The sequence below is a fragment of the Equus przewalskii genome, chromosome 15 (genome assembly GCF_037783145.1).
Source record: "Equus przewalskii isolate Varuska chromosome 15, EquPr2, whole genome shotgun sequence".
NCBI lineage: Eukaryota > Metazoa > Chordata > Mammalia > Perissodactyla > Equidae > Equus > Equus przewalskii.
The window spans coordinates 47,471,655-47,488,856 of record NC_091845.1 but is presented as its reverse complement, the minus strand read 5'-3'; the positions used below and the strand labels follow the sequence as shown (position 1 = coordinate 47,488,856).

Genomic DNA, 17,202 nt, shown 5'->3' with positions numbered 1-17,202 from the left:
ACATAATACAACGTAGATGAAGCTCAGAATAATTATGCTGACTGAAAGAAACCAGACAAAACAAAGTACATACTGTACGACTGCACAAAGGAAATTCTAGAAAATGCAAACTAATCTATAGTAACAGAAGGCAAATCAATGGTGCTTGGGGGTGGGCTGGAAGGGAAGGATTACAAAGGGGCATGAGGACATTGCGGGGAATTGATTGGTATGTTCATAATCTTGATTATGGTGATGGTTTCATGGAAGTATACATATGTGAAAACTTATTAAATTGTCTACTTAAAGTATGTACAGATGATTATCGATTATAAATTATACTTTAATAAAACTGTAAAAATGTTTAAAAGTTAGGTGTAAGACAAGCTTGCTCACTATCACCCCTACTATTTAACATGGCATGGGTGGTCCTAGCTAATACATTAAGGTAAGAAAAAGAGATAGAAGGATAAATATTCTAGAAATTATTAGTGTTGAATATAGTAGCAATAATCACTTAAAACGTATAATAGAAAATAAAAAGATACCATGTTATTTTTCTTGCTTTAGTGAATGATGTCTAGAAATGACTAAAAAAAGATGAGTAAGAATTTTATTAGAGAAAATTACAAAACATTCCTAAAAGACATAAAGGAAGACTTGAATAAATGATTAGAAATACCATGTTCATGGATAGAAATTTTAATACCATAGAAATGACAGGGTTTTTTCCAAGTTAATTTATAAATTCAATTCCAAAGTGTTTTTTCATGGAATTTGACAAACTAATAATAAAATTATTATGGAACAGGTAAGGATCAGGACAAGGAGCCTTGTGCTGCAGTTTTGTTGAATGAATGAATTTTACGAGTTTGTGCTGGACTCTATGTTTGAGGGCTAGAGATTCAGTATTGAACAGAAGAGCTAAAAATCTGTCTCCACGGAGCTTATGTTCTTGTTGGGGAGACAGACAGTAAACACGGAGAGAAAATAGATATTGTGTTACTTTGTGATTCCATTTGTATAAAGTTCAAAAGCAAACAAAACTAATCTGTGATGTTAGAAGTCAGGATACTGCTTGCCCTCGGAGCTGCAGAGTGTTTGGAGTGGTGATGACCAAAGTGGGCAAGATGGAGTGCTGGTACCATCTTGTTTATTGATGAGGGTGCCAGTTATGTGAGTGTGTTCATTTTATGAAAATTTACTGAGCTATTATATGCCCTTATGCTTTGCATCCTTTTCCCTCTGATGGTTTCTCTTCAATGAAAAGTTTACCAAAAATGAAACAATGTGTTAGATGGCGATGAGTGCTATGGAGAAAAATCACGCCAGAAGAGGGAGTTGTTGAGGGGTAGGGAGTGGAGACTGTAGTTTTTAAAAACAGATGTATAGAGATGTCCCCACTGAGAAGGTGATCATTGTGTAGAGATTTGAGGGACATAAGAGAGTGAGCTATGCAGTATTTGAGAGAATTTGTCTTGTAAGGTATGAGTGCTTAGGGTAAAGAAATAACAAAAGCTCTGTGTCAGCCCACGTAGAGACAAATAGACCATTGGGGTTGAACCTAGAGGTAGAACCAAATATGTAGGGAAACCAGATATGTGACTTAAGAAGCCATTACAAATCAATGGTGAAAGAATGGGCCATTCTATAAATAGTGCTAGGAAAACTGGCTTCTCCATGGGAAAAAAATAAAAATTTATTTTCAGATTTCTTGGCATAGAGTTCATTTTATCTTTAATCACCTGAAATCTCTAACCTATCTACAGTTATGTTCTCTTCTTTATCTCTAGAGTTTGTGGCTTCCTTTTATTCTTGATCAATCTTTCCTGTGGTGTATTTAATTAAGAACCCATTTTTACTTTTGTTAATTCTCTCTAGTATATGTATGTTTTTTATTTCATTGATTTTGGCTCTTATTTCAATTTTTCTTCATTTTGGAGGGTTTATTCTACTCTGCGTTTCCTGACTATTTCAGTGCGGTACTTGGCTCCTTATTTTCTACCTTTTTAAAAAATAAGCATTTTTAAAGCTCTCGTTCCCCTCTAAGTATTGCTTTCGCTGTAACCCTTACATTTTAATGTGTCACAACCTTATCCTTCAGTTCTAAGAATTCGTAAATTTCCATTATTTTATGCATTAGTTATTGACAAATGTCTCTAAATTTCTGGTGTTGGGATTTAAAAATTTCTGCTTTTGTTATTGATGTCTATTTGTGCTGTGAACTGAGAAAGAATATCAACTGTGATACCAATTTGAAATCAGTTGAAACTTGGTTTATGTCTTGGCCTACAGTAAATTTTTAATGGCTATCGGACTATCATATTCTGTACGAGTTTAAGACTATGTGCTCTCCACTTCTCGAGTGCTGGGTTCTATAGAATTCTATGAATTAAGCTTAACTGTGTTGTTCAGATGTTTTATGTCTGTATTAAATTTGTCTGTTTGACCTGCCAACAATTGCGATAGTGTTACTGTGTCACGTTATCATGGTGGGTTTGTCAGTTTCTTCTGTAGTTCTAATGTGTATTTTTATTTTCTTTATATATTTTGAGGCAACTGTAGTAGAGGCATATGATTTTAGAACTGTTACAACTTGTGGTGAAATAAATATTTTAACTGTTGTTTGTGGACTTACTATCCCAAATAGTGGTTTTTTTGTGTTAGTTTGTTTTGTCTGATTTTAATATAGATACTCTAGTATTCTTTTGGCCCATATTTGCCTGGTATCTATTCTTTAGACCTTTTTCTTTTTACCTTTCTGGGCCCTATGTTTTAGGTGGTCTCTTTTAAACAGAATATAGTGGGGCCGGCCCCGTGGCTGAGTGGTTAAGTTTGCACACTCTGCTTTGGCGGCCCAGGGTTTCGCCAGTTCGGATCCTGGGTGCGGACATGACACCACTCATCAGGCCATGCTGAGGTGGCGTCCCACAGGCCACAGCTAGAGGGACCCACAACTAAAATATGCAACTATGTACCGGGGGCTTTGGGGAGAGAAGAAGAAAAAAAAGATTGGCAACAGATGTTAGCGCAGGTGCCAATCTTTAAAAAAAAAAAAAAGAATATAGCTGGATTGTGTTTTTTAACCCAGCTTGACATTATCTTTCTTTTTACTGGTGAGTTGGGACAATTTATCTTTATTGTGACTATTGATATATTTTCATTTTTACCACTTTGTGCTATTTGTCCTATTTTTCTTTGCCTTTTCCCTCTCCTTTATGCTCTTGCTTTTCATTGATTGTGAATTCAGTTTGTCATTCTTCCATTTTCTCCCCTGCTCACTGGGAAGGTGTACATTCTGTATCTCTTCTTCTCATGGTTGCCCGTGAAATTTCATTCATGTGTACATGGTCTGAAGTTAATAGAAAAGCTTATTCCTCCTCCCTGATGACATGAGGAACCTTAGACACACTGTCTCACCTTCCTCCACACTTAGGCACTGCTTTAGTTTAACATTTATTTCTACCCTTTATTTTTTGTGTCTTGGTTAACATTCTTTATTTATATGAAAGTATTTATGTATTCTTAAACTCCTTCACCTTCCGCCTGATTTTCTTCTGAATTAAAACATTAATCCAACATGTTTTTATCAGATATGTTGGCAAGTACCAGGGTGGCAAGCACTATTCTAGGTAATGCCTATCCCTTTTTTAAAACTCCACAAATTAGAATGTTATTGTAATATTTTATACAGTCCATGTTTGTTTATGTTTACCCATGTAGTTAACATTTTCTTTGTTCTCTATTCCTTTCTGAATCTTAGACCATTTTTCTGGGGTCATTTCCATATATCCTTTAGAAATTCACTTAAGGAAGATTTAGGTGGTAAATTCATTTTAAACCCAAATCTGGCTGATTGTTTGACAGTATGTTTGCTTGTTCCTTCTTGTGATTCTATCTTTTATTGAAACATTTCATGCTTGGTTATTTTATATTTTGTACCTACTATTTCTAATATCGAAAGTCTTTGGGAGTCACTCATTTGGTTGTTTCTGTTGACTGTCACTCATGGCGATGTTTCTTTGTGTGTTTCAACTCTTAGCTCACCTGTGGAATCCAAATTGGTGGTCTTCCTGGGGGTGTAAATAGGGAATACTTCCTTTAGAGAGGACTATCACCCACCTGGATCCCTGTAGCTCCCTTTCAGGGTCCAGGGTTAATGCAGAAGTCCTGGGTTCTTCTCCCTCCCTCCCAGGCTTGCCGTCAAAGCTTTTCCTTGCTAGACGTGCCAGGACAGACATCTTCCTGTAGGCACCGTGCAGCTCTGTTTTTCCTGTTTGCTTTCTGCTCCCAGTTCAGGTTTCAACTTCCTCATTTGGAGGGATGTGGTGCCTTGGAGATTTCTATGAATTCCTATCAGCCCAGAATAGCATTAAAATTTTATTTTAATCAAGAATCAAATTTTAAAGCTGGAAGGGTATTTAAAGTTATCTAGTATCCAAAGCAGGAAACTTGGAATATATGAATCTTTTAGGGTCACCCATTTTCACTTCATCAGTTGATGCATACATACATGGTCTGGCGGTACCAAATACGTGTGGGGATCTGGGCAACAGGCACTCCATATACCATTGATGAGAGTGAGTGAGTACCACCTCTTTGGAGAGCAATGTGTGATATCTAGTAAAGTTAAAAATCTGTTAACTCCCTGACCCAGCGATTTCGCTTCTGGGTGTGTGCCCTAGTGCTGTGGTGCCCAAACCAGTGGGCACATGAACTCACACAGCGATACTTAACTCTGTGAACCACTAGCTCGGGTAGTTGAAGGTTTGGAAAGTTAGATCATGCAGCATTCTTTTCTGTGATATCATTGGTTAGCTAGGTTTTGGAAGCTTGCTGAGATAAAAAGCGAGTACCATGGTGGAACCCTCGGTTGATAAGTCGTGCAGCGCCCAACAGGTGCACACATCCCATTAATCAGTAATGGTGGTTATTTAAGAACAAAATAAAAATAGTTTTCTTTCCATTTGTGTGGGTTTTTTTCCCCCAAGTGCCAATCAGTTATTAGGATATAAATACTAAATGTAAACCTAACTACTTTAATAAATGGAACTCTTAGTTATTTCTTTTAGTCTAGGAGCACTGTGAAAAAATTACCGAGACACTAAGGGTACTGTGAACTGAGAAAGTTTGGGCACCTCTGCCCTAAAGAGTCGTCTGCCCCTGTATATGTGGAATACAGTGACCAGCTGTCCCAGTTTGCCAGACTGAAGGGTTTTCTGGGATGCTGGATTTTTCAGTGCTGCAACCGGGAAAGGGGCAAATGAGGACGAGTTGGTCACTCTAACATGGGTGCTTCTTTGAAATTGTTTACAATAGGGATAATTGAAGTGGAGAGAAAGCTAAAGTCATTGGGAGTGGATATTCATACAGTAGAATATTGTGCAACAATTGAAAAGAATCGTGGAGAAGTTTTAAATGTAGCAGTGCATGAAGATTACATAATACAAATAGTATTACTTGAATATAAAGATTTTAAAACACAAAATAACATATTATCACTGTATCTATAGCTTGTAAAAGTATAAAAATATGGGCAAAAAGAAGAGCCAAAAGCTTTGTGATAGGGACTGCCTCTGGTAGAGGCAGAGAGTGTAGGGAAGGAGGGAACAGAAAGTAATCAAGGAGGAAATTCAAATGAGGCTTCAACTATTTCTCGTCTGAAAGGAAGAGTTGGAACAAATATGCAAAATGTTAGGATTTGTTAGATCTGGGTGGTGGATAGGCAGGTGGGTGTTCTTTACATTATTCTGTGTTCTTTTTGTATATTTAAAGATTTTTGAGAGATGGCAAATATAGGGATTGGCGAAAAAGGGATTGGAAGCAAAAATGCAGGCAACACTGATGCAGATTTGCTGTAAAGGGAGTTGGGAAATGGGGACATTGTCTGGATGGCGATGAGGGATCAAAAGAGTTTTGTTTTTAAGGTGGGCAGTATTGCTGCACAGATGCTGATGGGATGAGCCAGGAGACAGGGGAAATTTTCAGGAGAGAATGCAGATCAGACAGCTAGGGAGCTGAGATTTTGAGCCTAGGCAGTATATCTCCTTCAGGCAACATGTTAGGCTGATTTTTCAAATTGAAGAAAGAAGTTACCATTTTCCTCTATTGGGAAGACTCCAGAAAGAGTAGATTTGAGGGGGAGGGGAAATCAAGAGTTCGAAATGGTGATTAGCCATCGCAGTGGACATGCTAAGGAGGTAGTTGATTATTTAAGTCTAGGATCAGGTGACTGGTGTGCATTGGAGAGAGAAACGTGAGAGTCATCAGCTCATAATGTTCTTTAAAGCCGTAGGCCTGGATGAGGTCACAGGCCTTATTGCAATATGAATAGAATGCCAAGATGAAGAATCAGCAGTGGATGCTAAGAAGGAGCAGCCACTGCTGTGGAAGCCACGTGAAGGAAGTGTTTTAAGGAGGAGGTGACTGACTACATCAGACGCTGCTCACAGGTCAAGTAGGATGTGGACAGAGAATTCGCCTTTGGATTTAGAAAAGTGGAGGTCACTGTGAACCTTGACAAGAATAGTCTGGGATATGGACAAAATTGTGGACTCAAAGGAGTAGAAATACAGCTACATGCAAGAGAAAGGATTGGCCTTAGAAATAGAGCATTGAGTGAGAAAAGTCACAGTAGACTTTTGTGTTTTTTAAAAAATTTAAAACAAAACCACACATTGCAGTGTTTAAGGATACATATATATGTGGTAAAACTATGACTTTTTTTTAAAAAAAGGTGAATGGTAAATACAAAATTAAGATTAGTGGTTTCTGTATGGGGAGGGAGGGAATGGGATCTGGAAGGAGCACACAGGTACGTGCTAATTTCCTAATATGTGAATCAATCAGCAGAAGACCAATACCCCAATAGATCAATGCATATAGGCAGCTAACTGAGAATTCCCAGGGAGCACAGTTACCGTGGAGAAGATGCTCAACCTTACTTATAAGAAGAAAGTTAAACAAGATTGAAGTACCATTTTTCATCTATCAGATTGGCAGAGATCAGAAAGTTTGAATGTGTCCTCTTGGTGAAGAGATAGGAAATTTACTTATTAATTACTGGTGGGACTGTGCATTGGTATCACTTCTTTGGAGGACCATTTGGCATCATCTAGCACAATTACAAATGCACACGTACTTCCTGTCTAGGAATTCATCTTCCAGGTATCTAGTAGATGTCTGAATGACATGTGCTCAATGTTATTCACTGACACTTTTTTATAGCAAAGTATTAGGAACAATTTAAATGTCCATCCATAGGGGACTAGTTAAATAAATTATGGTAAATCATCGAGTAGAATACTATGTAATGGAGGAAGAAGCCCTTTATTTATTGAAGATGAACAACCTTCAAGGTGACTTGGTGAAAAAAAGTCAGATCATAGAGCAGCATGTATAATACGCTGCTGGGGTTGGGAGGAGAGTGGTTACACACTCGAACATGTATAAACTTCTTCATACATGGAACAGATCTGGAAGGATGCACAGGAAACTGATACGGTTAATTTTCTTGGGCATGGGACAAAGAGGGAGGGAGACTTCACTAGATTTCTTTTGTAATTTGAATTTTGAACCAGTTAAATGTATTATCTATTCAAAAAATGAATTTTAAACATTTTAAAATGGAGTTATCTGCTTTTAAAAATTGGGAGACTTCACATAAAAACTCAGATTTCTGGCATCTGGCTCACCAGAGACATTTATACCAGCTACGTGACCCCTGCAGGTCCCAGAGCTTGTCACTCCTGGTCTGTGACAGAGCCGTGTCTCCTGCATACAAGAGAAATGGCAACATGCTTTCATCAGTTTCTTGGCTATTTGTGCTGAGTCTTGTGAGTGGGTGTTGCTCATGTTCCATGGCCAGAGTTGTCTACCCCATTTTACAATGCAAGTTGGGGGATCCCAGTCCTGGTGATCTTTTGACCTTGTTTGGTAGATCTCTGGACACTCACTGGCTTTCAGCCAGAGTCTAAAGTTCTCCACTTTCACTCATCTGACTCTTTTTTTTGTGGTTTAGAATCTGTCCTGATGATTGAACCCATGGCCACAGACTTACCATTGCTGATAATTTTCAAAGTAATGAAAAATGTATGATCTTTTGTTTGAGAAGATCCTTGGTAGCTACTCTTGATTTTTTGTTTTGTTCACTGGCACATGATTCTTCAGAGGCTGCAGACTGCATTAGGGCGGAGGCTTTCAATGTCATTTACCATAGCCCACAGTAAGAAATTGCTATTGTATTTCATCAAATCTAATCCCTTGATTGTAAGACATAACATTATTTTGTGTCATCAAGAAGCTACTAATTAGGGACCGACCTCGTGGCACAGTGGTTAAGTGCGCACGTTCCGCTTCGGCGGCCCAGCGTTCGCTGGTTCAGATCCTGGGTGCAGACATGGCACCACTTGGCAAGCCATGCTGTGGCAGGCGTCCCACATATAAAGTAGAGGAAGATGGGCACAGCTGTTAGCTCAGGGCCAGCCTTCCTTGGCAAAAAGAGGAGGATTGGCAGCAGATGTTAGCTCAGGGCTGATCTTCCTCAAAAAAAAAAAAAAAAAGGAAGCTACTAATTAATCTGTGATACAGCAGAGATTATACAGCATATCCAGGTTGTAGAGATGCTAAAGTGAAAAGAAATCTTAGAATTGATAAAATATGTAGCTCATTATAATGTTATATACACTTACATAGAAGTATAAATATATATGTAGCAAATACTAGTTTTAAAAATAGTACTTGCCCTTACTATGTTTGAGATACTTTAATATTTTCTGTTATATCCCATGCTATCCCATTATAAAAAAATGTTGGTTTCAATCTACTAAATTGATGTCTTGACTGATTATTGGGCCACAACTTGCAGTTTGAAGAACACTGGACTAGATGGACTAGTGAGCTTTGTGATGTGGTGTTTCTAACTCAGATTTACTCTAAGAGGGCCAATACTGAAATTCCCATATGGTTCCCACGCGAAACAGATATGTTCTCTGGATTCTTTTACAACTTGACTGAGGTATATTGAAGTATAAATTGTACGTATTTCACGTATACAATTAAAACAGGTATGAGTATATACTCATGACAGTATCACCATGACCAAGATGAGCAAATATTTCCATCACCCCAGTTTCCTCATGTCATAATCCCTGCCTGGCTCCATCCCATCCCTAGGTCACCACGGATCCGCTCTCTGTTACCACAGGTTAGATTACCTTGTCTGGAATTTTATAGAACTAGAATTACACAGTACGTATGATGTTTTCTTCCATGCAGCACAACGGTTTTGTGATTCACGCATGCTGTTTTGTATATCAGTATTCATTCCCTTTAATTTCTGAGTAATATTTAATTGTGTGGATATAACAATTTGTTTATCCATTCACTTGAACATTTGGATTGTTTCTAGTTTTTGATGATTACAAATAAAGCTGCTGTGAACATTTGTGTGCAAGTCTTTGGGCGTGTTTTTGTTTTCCTTGGGTAAATACTAAGAAATGGAATGACGGTTCATAAAGTAGGTAATGTTTAACTTTTTTTTTTTTGGTGAGGAATATTGTCCCTGAGCTGACATCTGTTGCCAGTCTTCCTCTTTTTATGTGAGGAAGATTGTCCCTGAGCTAACATCTGTGCCAATCTTCTATTTTGTATGTGGGATGCCACCACAGCATGGCTTGATGAACGATGTGTAGGTCTGAGCCAGGGATCCAAACCTGAGAACCCCAGGCCACTGAAGCAGCCCGTGTGAACCTAACCACTACACCACTGGGCCAGCCCCTGTTTAACTTTTAAAGAAACTGCCAAATTCTTTTCCAAGGTGGTTGTATCATTTTGCATTCCCACTGGCAGTGTGGGAGAATTCCAGTTGCTCCACATTCTCATTAGCGCTTGGTATGATCTGTTTTGAAATTTTAGACAATCTAATGTGGATACAATAGTAGCACCTTGTGGTTTTAATTTGCATTTCCTGGAAGGCTAATAATGCTGGTTTTCTCTTCATGTGACTATTGGTTATTCATGTATCTTCCTTGCCCAACTTTGTGTTGGGGTGTTTGTTTTCTTAAGTTGTAAGAGTTCTTTATAAATTCTGGTTACAAGTTCTTTCTCTGGTATGTGTTACAAATATTTCCTCCCAATCTGTGGCTTGCTTTTGATTTTCTCAAATAATGTCTTTCAAAAAGCAAAAGGTTTTAATTTTGATTAAGTCCAATTTATCAATTTTTTTCTTTTATGATTTATGCTTTTTGTGTTCTAAGAAACCTTTCTCTACCCTGTGGTTGCAAAGACGTCCCGTATTTTTTCTGTTTCAATCCAGATTCCCTATGTGAGGGTGCAATTTTGACATTCCCATTGAATTTCCACACTAGATAGACATGTTTCCTGTTTTTTAACCTAACTAATAATAAAAATAATTTCAGTAGTTAAACTTTTGGGAACCCCCAAATAAATTCCCTATGGGTGTATGTAGGGGTTATTTAAATGTTTAAATGCTACAGCAAAAGTTTAAAATGCTATATAGCAAAAGTCAGCAAGAAAAAAAAAGGGATAAATGAAGCAAATATGGCAAAATGATGATAACTATTGAATCCTAGATATAAGTACATGGAGGTTTGTTAAACTTTAATTTCTACTTCTGTGTATATTTGAAAACTTTTATTTAAAAAAATGCATATAAAAAGAATGCCCTCGAGGGGCTGGCCTGGTTGCATAGTAGTGAAATTCATGTGCTCTGCTTTGGCGGCCCAGGGTTTGCAGGGTCGGATCTGGGGCACAGACCTAGCACTGCTCATCAAACCATGTTGTGGTGGCATCCTAAATAAAAGAGAGGGAGATTGGCAACAGATGTTAGCTCAGGGCCACTCTTCCTCACAAAAAAAAGAAAAGAAAGAAAGAAAGAATGCCCTTGAGAAGTTACGTGTATTGGTCACACGAGGTCCCTGGGAGGCTCAGGTGCTTCCTTTGTTTGTGCCTGTTTCTGTTGTGGCCCAAGACACAATCCTGATAACTGGAGAGTGTTTCTGTATTCGCACTTCAGAGCCATTTTCTCGGCTTTAACTATGAGTCACAGAGCAAGTTAGCTGCCAGTAGAAGAGGAAAATGGACAAAATGTTTCTCTCTTTCCTTTGCAGACCATGTCGCTTTACGGCATCCCCGCACTGGCTCCGTGATGATCGAAGCAATGGCTGAAGTCTTTAAACAGCATGGAAACAGGTGGCACATTGCTGACTTTTTCACCAGAGTAAGTAAATTCCTAGTGAACATGTGCTCCATTCACTCTGAAGCTAATGCATTGATGAGAACGTTTTCCTGAGAAGATTGACTTTTAGCCGTGAAAACATGAGACATACTGGAAAGTTGCTTGAAAACAATGGGCTGGTGGTGAGTTTCGAGGCAGCACTGTTGAGAAGACCTGGCTGAGCCAGATGCTGAGGAGAACTGATAGGGACACTTTCTAATCATTGGTAATACGAGTGAGTGGGATATTAGGTGAGCTTGGAATTTCCCGCCTGCCCTGTGGTCCTGCCCTGCGGTCCTGCCCTTGAAGTCGGCTTCAGCCTGACTCAGGTCCCCCGGGAGAGGGGACCACAGAGGCCTTCTTTAAGGACTAACACTAGCTCTCGTTTGTCCTCCCAGCTCGTAGCCCATAGTAGATGTTCACGGAATGAATGAGTAGCCAAGAATTGCAGCAGATTTATACATAAACAGTAGTTTGGTGGATGGCCCAATTACAGTCGTCTGTCATATCAGGATTGAAGAGTAATCTTCTTCTTAATCTGGGAGTTTTATACCCAAAGAGGGCTAAATTTAGAAAAGGTGGTACATGAGCACAGTACCATCCATACTAACATTTACTGCGTTGCTCACTCTGTGCCAGTTCTGTTGTCTGCGCTTCAAAGATATTTATCCGTTTATCCATGTAAGCCTTCCGACAACCTCAGGGAGGTCCTGGGATTCGCATCCACTCTTACACATGGAGAGCTAGTTAGTGACAGAGTTGGCATTCTAGCCCAGGCAGAGGGCTTCTAGAGTTTGTCCTTAACCACAGTTATATATTAATTACTCCTCACCTCCCCCAGGTATGGTAACTATTGTTATTTCTTTCAAAAAAACATTTAATGTTAAGACTTTACATATGATGCTTAACACCTTTCAAAACTCAATTGAGATAAGCTCGTGGGGGAAAGGTTGAGGGACTACAGACTGTTTTGACAGTTGTCCCAACCACATTCCCAAATATATTGCTCAATTTCTCTTTTTAAGAAAATAGTTTCTTGTTAGCCTCTCAGGAATACATAATAGCAAAGATTTAACCAACTGTAAATAGAAATCCATTTTAGTTAACGCTAACTGAAAAATTGGTTTGCTTACCAATGTTCAGTAAGTCTTTATTGAACATCTTTCTTTTTCTTTCTTTTTTTCCTTTTTGGTGAGGAAGATTGGCCCTGAGCTAATATCTGTTGCTCATCTTCCTCTTTTTGCCTGAGGAAGATTGACCTTGAGCTAACATCTGTGCTAGTCGTCCTCTGTTTTGTATGTGGGATGCCACCACAGCATGGCCTGATCAGCCATGTGTAGGTCCGAGCCTGGGATCCAAACCCATGAACCCCAGGCCACCGAAGAGCAGCATGCAAACTTAACCACTACACCACTGGGCCAGCCCCTGGTTCACTTCATTTTTAAAGTGCCAGCTGAGTAGATGCTGGCAAGAAAGCCCAAAAATGAGCATGGTGTGGCCTTTGCGTTAAAGGCACTTACAACATAGTGATGAACTTACAACCAACCCTGGAATTGTACAGCTGTTGGATACTTTGACATAACATCCATCCCCTTCATTTTACCAGGAGTTACCAAGGCTCAGGAGAGGTTAATATCTTGCCTGATATTACCCAGGGTCAAGTTGAACCTGAACCCAGGTCTGTGGACTCCTGAGTCCAGTGCTCTTTCCATCCCATGGCACTGCGTTCCAAGCACTTGGTGGGACGTGGACGGTGTTGGCGTGGTTTTCCCGATGCCGTCGTGTAACTCTGCCATCTCGTTCTGTGGGGTTTACTGGAAGGCTGTCGCTCAGGGCCTCACATTATCTTTTCACGCTTTTTCAACAGTTTGTGCTTTTATCTTTCAGGTGAATAACAGAGTGGTGCACACTGAATTTCATCTACGTGAGGAACCAATAAAAGTATCACTTGTAATGGAATCAACTTTAACTAAATCGGTGTACTTTTGACATCAGGAAGATTTCGAAAATGACTGCATTATAACAGACTGTAAAGAGCCGTGGGCGTTTGACCTCTAGTACGAATGGTTATCGTTTTGAATTATGACTGTCACCAGTACTTCTCCATTTTGTTTTTTATATATATGTTACTTTTGTAAGGTTTAACTGTGCTTATTTGATACTTGTAAATAATTTGACTTTTTTTTTTTAAAAGATCACTGTTTTCTGACAAATGTTTTTCCTGAACTGTTACCCAAACATGGAAGTCCAGGTCTCTGTGTACTGTTTTTATCATGTGCTTCTCTTGCCTATTACACCCACCTTCTCCATGCTCAATCTAGTGCTGGTGGGAAGCCTCATTTTCTGGGCTTAGTGGTCAAGACCTGCCCTTATGTGGTCTTGTCATCTTATTTCCCCCACACTGTCTTCTGCAGCCAGACTGATCCCCTTTTTGACCCCGTAAGCCGTTCTCAAGTGTGACCTGGGTGTCTCTGCCTGCACTTTGTGCCCTTGATGCCTTCCACCAGTTCCCCTGCTTCCTCCCTGCTGCCTCAGACCTTTGAACTGCTGTTTTCTCTGCCTGGAACACGGTTCCATCCCATGTAGGTGAGTCCTTTCCATCCTTCAGAGTTTGGTTCAAACATCATTCGCACAGGATAGCTTTCCATAACCCCTCACGCTAGGTCAGCTCTTTCTAAGTGCTCAGAGACCCTATGCTTTTCTTATGTAGCATTTAAATGTGTCGTGGCTGGTTTTGTTTTTGTTGCTTTTTGTGTGTGTGAGGAAGATTGACCCTGAGCTAATGTCCGCTGCCAATCTTTCCTCTCCTTTTCTTGCTTGAGGAAGATTGTTGCTGAGCTAACATCTGTGCCAGTCTTCCTCTGTTTTACGTGGGATCCCACCAGTGTGGCTTGACGAGCAGTGCTAGGTCTGCGCGCAGGATCCGAACCTGCAAACCTCGGCCCGCTAAAGCAGAGGGTGTGAACTTAACCACTACACCCCCAGGCTGGCCCCAAGTGTCGTGGCTGTTTAATATCTCTCTCCAATTCAGTCGTAAGCTTCAAGAGGCAGAGGCCACGTGTCTCGTTTATTGCCGTATCCGAGCTTCTGTCTGTCCCTTAAGACACAGAGAAGCCGTGCAATGGATGTCTAGTGAATGACTGATCCCTGTCTTTTAAGCATTTTATCCATTCCTCAGACCTCGCCTCATTACCTCTCTGCATGTCTAGCCAACTGCTGGTCATCCCCACCTACTTGGATGTCCCATGGCTGCTTTAACGCAACAAGTTGGCAGTTAACCTAAGTTTCCCCTGTATCTCTTTGTAAAACCCATCCCATTATTAATGTTCCTTTGACTGCCCGCTGCCTGCAAAATATACCCAAAATTCCCTTAGGATATTCCAAGTCCTCCTCTCAGGCCTTAACCTACACTATCTGTGCATTGCCTGTTTGTCCTCCGTCTGGGCCACACCAGGCAATTCCCCCTTCCTTCAATGACCTTTTCTCCCAGAATCGGGCTTGTGGATGAATGAATGTTGAATGAACACTCTTGGATATGTTATCATTTCGTGTTCACTCTCTCTTTTCTGCCTGAAATGCCCTTTTTTCTCACTGTGTGCTTCCTCTATGCCATGCGTTGTTTAGGGCACCACTTGGGTCCCATCCCACTGTAAAGAAAGCCTGTCTGTAGACCACTGTGTTTAGAGTGACAGACTGTGGACTGAGCATGAGTTTTAACTGTAACCGTGTTCTGACTTTCTGTGTAACTCTGAACTGGGTTTGGACCTCACTTTCCCCATCTATATACAAGGAGATTTGGCTCAGCTGACTCTGAGACCTCATCCTGCTGGACTTCAGTGAACTTCTTGGTGAACTTGCTCATGAACATCCTGCGGATGGGGCTGTTCCTGAGCCCAGCGGTTCAAGCTGGCAGTCGCTTAAGACTGTTGGGCAGGGGTTGGGTGAGAACGCTCTGAAGATTGAGGGCCAAATTGACTGAAGCAACCCAGACTCTCCAGGCCTGTCTCCATTTCAGGGATAATTGTGTCCTTTTTAGTTAATGTGATTTTTTAAGTATATATACATGTGATTTAATTTTTAAACCTTTGACGTCAGATATTTGACATGTCACTTTTTTTTTTATAAAGTATTAAAATGTCTCCTTGGTTTATAAAATATGAACACCGGGTGAGCCTTTCTCTATTCCCTCGCATCCTAGGATTTCCAGGTACAGGGGCTCGTTTCAGGGGAGCAGCAGCAGCTGAAATATCAATAGCGCCTCTTTCCTGGGAGAGGTCAAGTGACTTAACTCAGAGAAACAGTCAGCGTGTGGTGAAGCTGGGATTCCAGTACATGAACTAATACGAGACACAAAGGCCCAAGCGATGGAGAAAAGCTGTAGGATGGAATGCTTTCAGTGGACAGAAGGGACCAGAGTATTTAACTGAGAGAATGAGAGCTTTGGGACAAAGGAGGGAAAAGTGATTTGGGAACATTGTTCAGGCCACTACAGGTATGGTTGGTGGACGGTCCTCTAAGACAACCAGATCCCAGACAAACAGGTGAAGATGAGCAAAGAGGAGGCCTTAGAAAGGGACCCGAGATGAACTTGATGCCTGGGGCCAGCTCGGTGCCCATATTTTCTTAGCTTCAAATCAGGATAGGGGCACTGCTAGCCACCAATGCCGTGTGAAGTATAGCCCAAAAAAATCTGCAGTCCCTAGCACAGTTTTATACTTGAAAACAATTTTTTTCTTTCATAATTGAGATTTTATTGGTTTTTTTGAGGATCAATACACAGACATTTCAATCTGAAATGTACACAATTCTGAACATATACCAAACATCTAAAAAATCATGTGATTCTTTTCTAAATGGTTATTCCAGTGACTTTCCAGTTTAAAGGTGGGAGGCAAATTTCCCTTAACAGGCTATCAAATACCATTATCTTCAAATGTTAACGCCTGTTACATCATAAGTCCTACTAATTCACAATTTAATATATACACCACATACTGAAATTTTCAGTCTTTCACAGCACATTAACAAAGCTACTAGGAAAACTGGACTTCGGCAACCAAAGATGTTATAGAGGGCACAAAATCCTGACAGGGAGAGTCAAGATCAAGGACTGGTTTTCTTTAGGAAACACTTCTACCAAAAATAACATGGGAATGGAAGTAATTTAAAACGTTCAAGACATATTAAATGCACAACTGACTCCAAATTGCCATTTAGTATGCTTTGTATCATAGGCTGTAAAAACTGCCCCTATCTGTGGAATGTTAAGCTGAGCCCAAGAAGACTAAAGTCTCCCTATTCAGTATCCTTGCTATTTTCTGGTTGTACCAAAAAACCAAGTGATTTCACTTCTTAAAAGAAGCGTTTACACTTAAAAAATGGGATGAGGCACGGTTCCCTCCTTAAAAATGTTTCTAGAGCTACTAAAACACTTGGCGTTTACAAAATAGTTGATAAGAATACAAGGGAGACGGCATCACTGATAAGACATGGTGCGTGATATTGGTCAGACTTGGCTTCTTTCCTGCCCGTCAGAGTCTCGGTTTTCTGCAGGGAAGTCTTCTTTAGGCTCTGGTTAGTCACTCCGGCCTGTTTTCCTTTTGCCCCCCTTTTCCCCTTTGGTTTGCACATTTTTGTCTGAAGATTTATCCTTCCCCACGGCCTTTTTCGGACTCCTTTTTGGGTTTCGTTTTCACTTTTACAGGAGCAGGTTTAGCTGACAACCTTGCCATCTCCTGGGTTCCTCCTCCGTGCCCTCCACGGAGCTGACCCTCCTCTTGGGCATCTTGGTGGCGGGGCGGGCGCCTGCCGGGTGCCTTTGCGAAGCTAGGCTGCCGCCCCTTCCACCGCCCCGAGCTGCTGGGACCCGCCAAAAAAAAATTTTTTTAAGGCCAGTTTTTATTTTTTAAATACAAATCCCAAAAACCAAAGTTGGCAAAAGGAAGGCTCTGAGATGTTTATCAAAAATGGGCATGAGTAAAAAATGG

The 17,202-nt window shown here is 40.3% G+C and overlaps 1 protein-coding gene and 1 pseudogene across 1 annotated transcript in view; one reads left to right on the top strand and one right to left on the bottom strand.

Annotated features, from left to right (window-relative positions):
* LOC139076065 (caspase-14-like) overlaps positions 1-11,020 on the bottom strand; it is a 30,770-nt pseudogene extending 19,750 nt beyond the window's left edge.
* Positions 1-15,376, top strand: part of LOC103547110 (caspase-14-like) — a 98,977-nt gene extending 83,601 nt beyond the window's left edge. The window contains exons 6-7 of the mRNA XM_070577196.1: positions 11,109-11,218; positions 13,103-15,376. Coding sequence (XP_070433297.1) covers positions 11,109-11,218; positions 13,103-13,204 — 212 coding nt within the window. The 3' untranslated portion in view covers positions 13,205-15,376. The remainder of the gene's footprint in view (positions 1-11,108; positions 11,219-13,102) is intronic.
* The last annotated feature ends 1,826 nt before the right edge of the window (positions 15,377-17,202 follow it).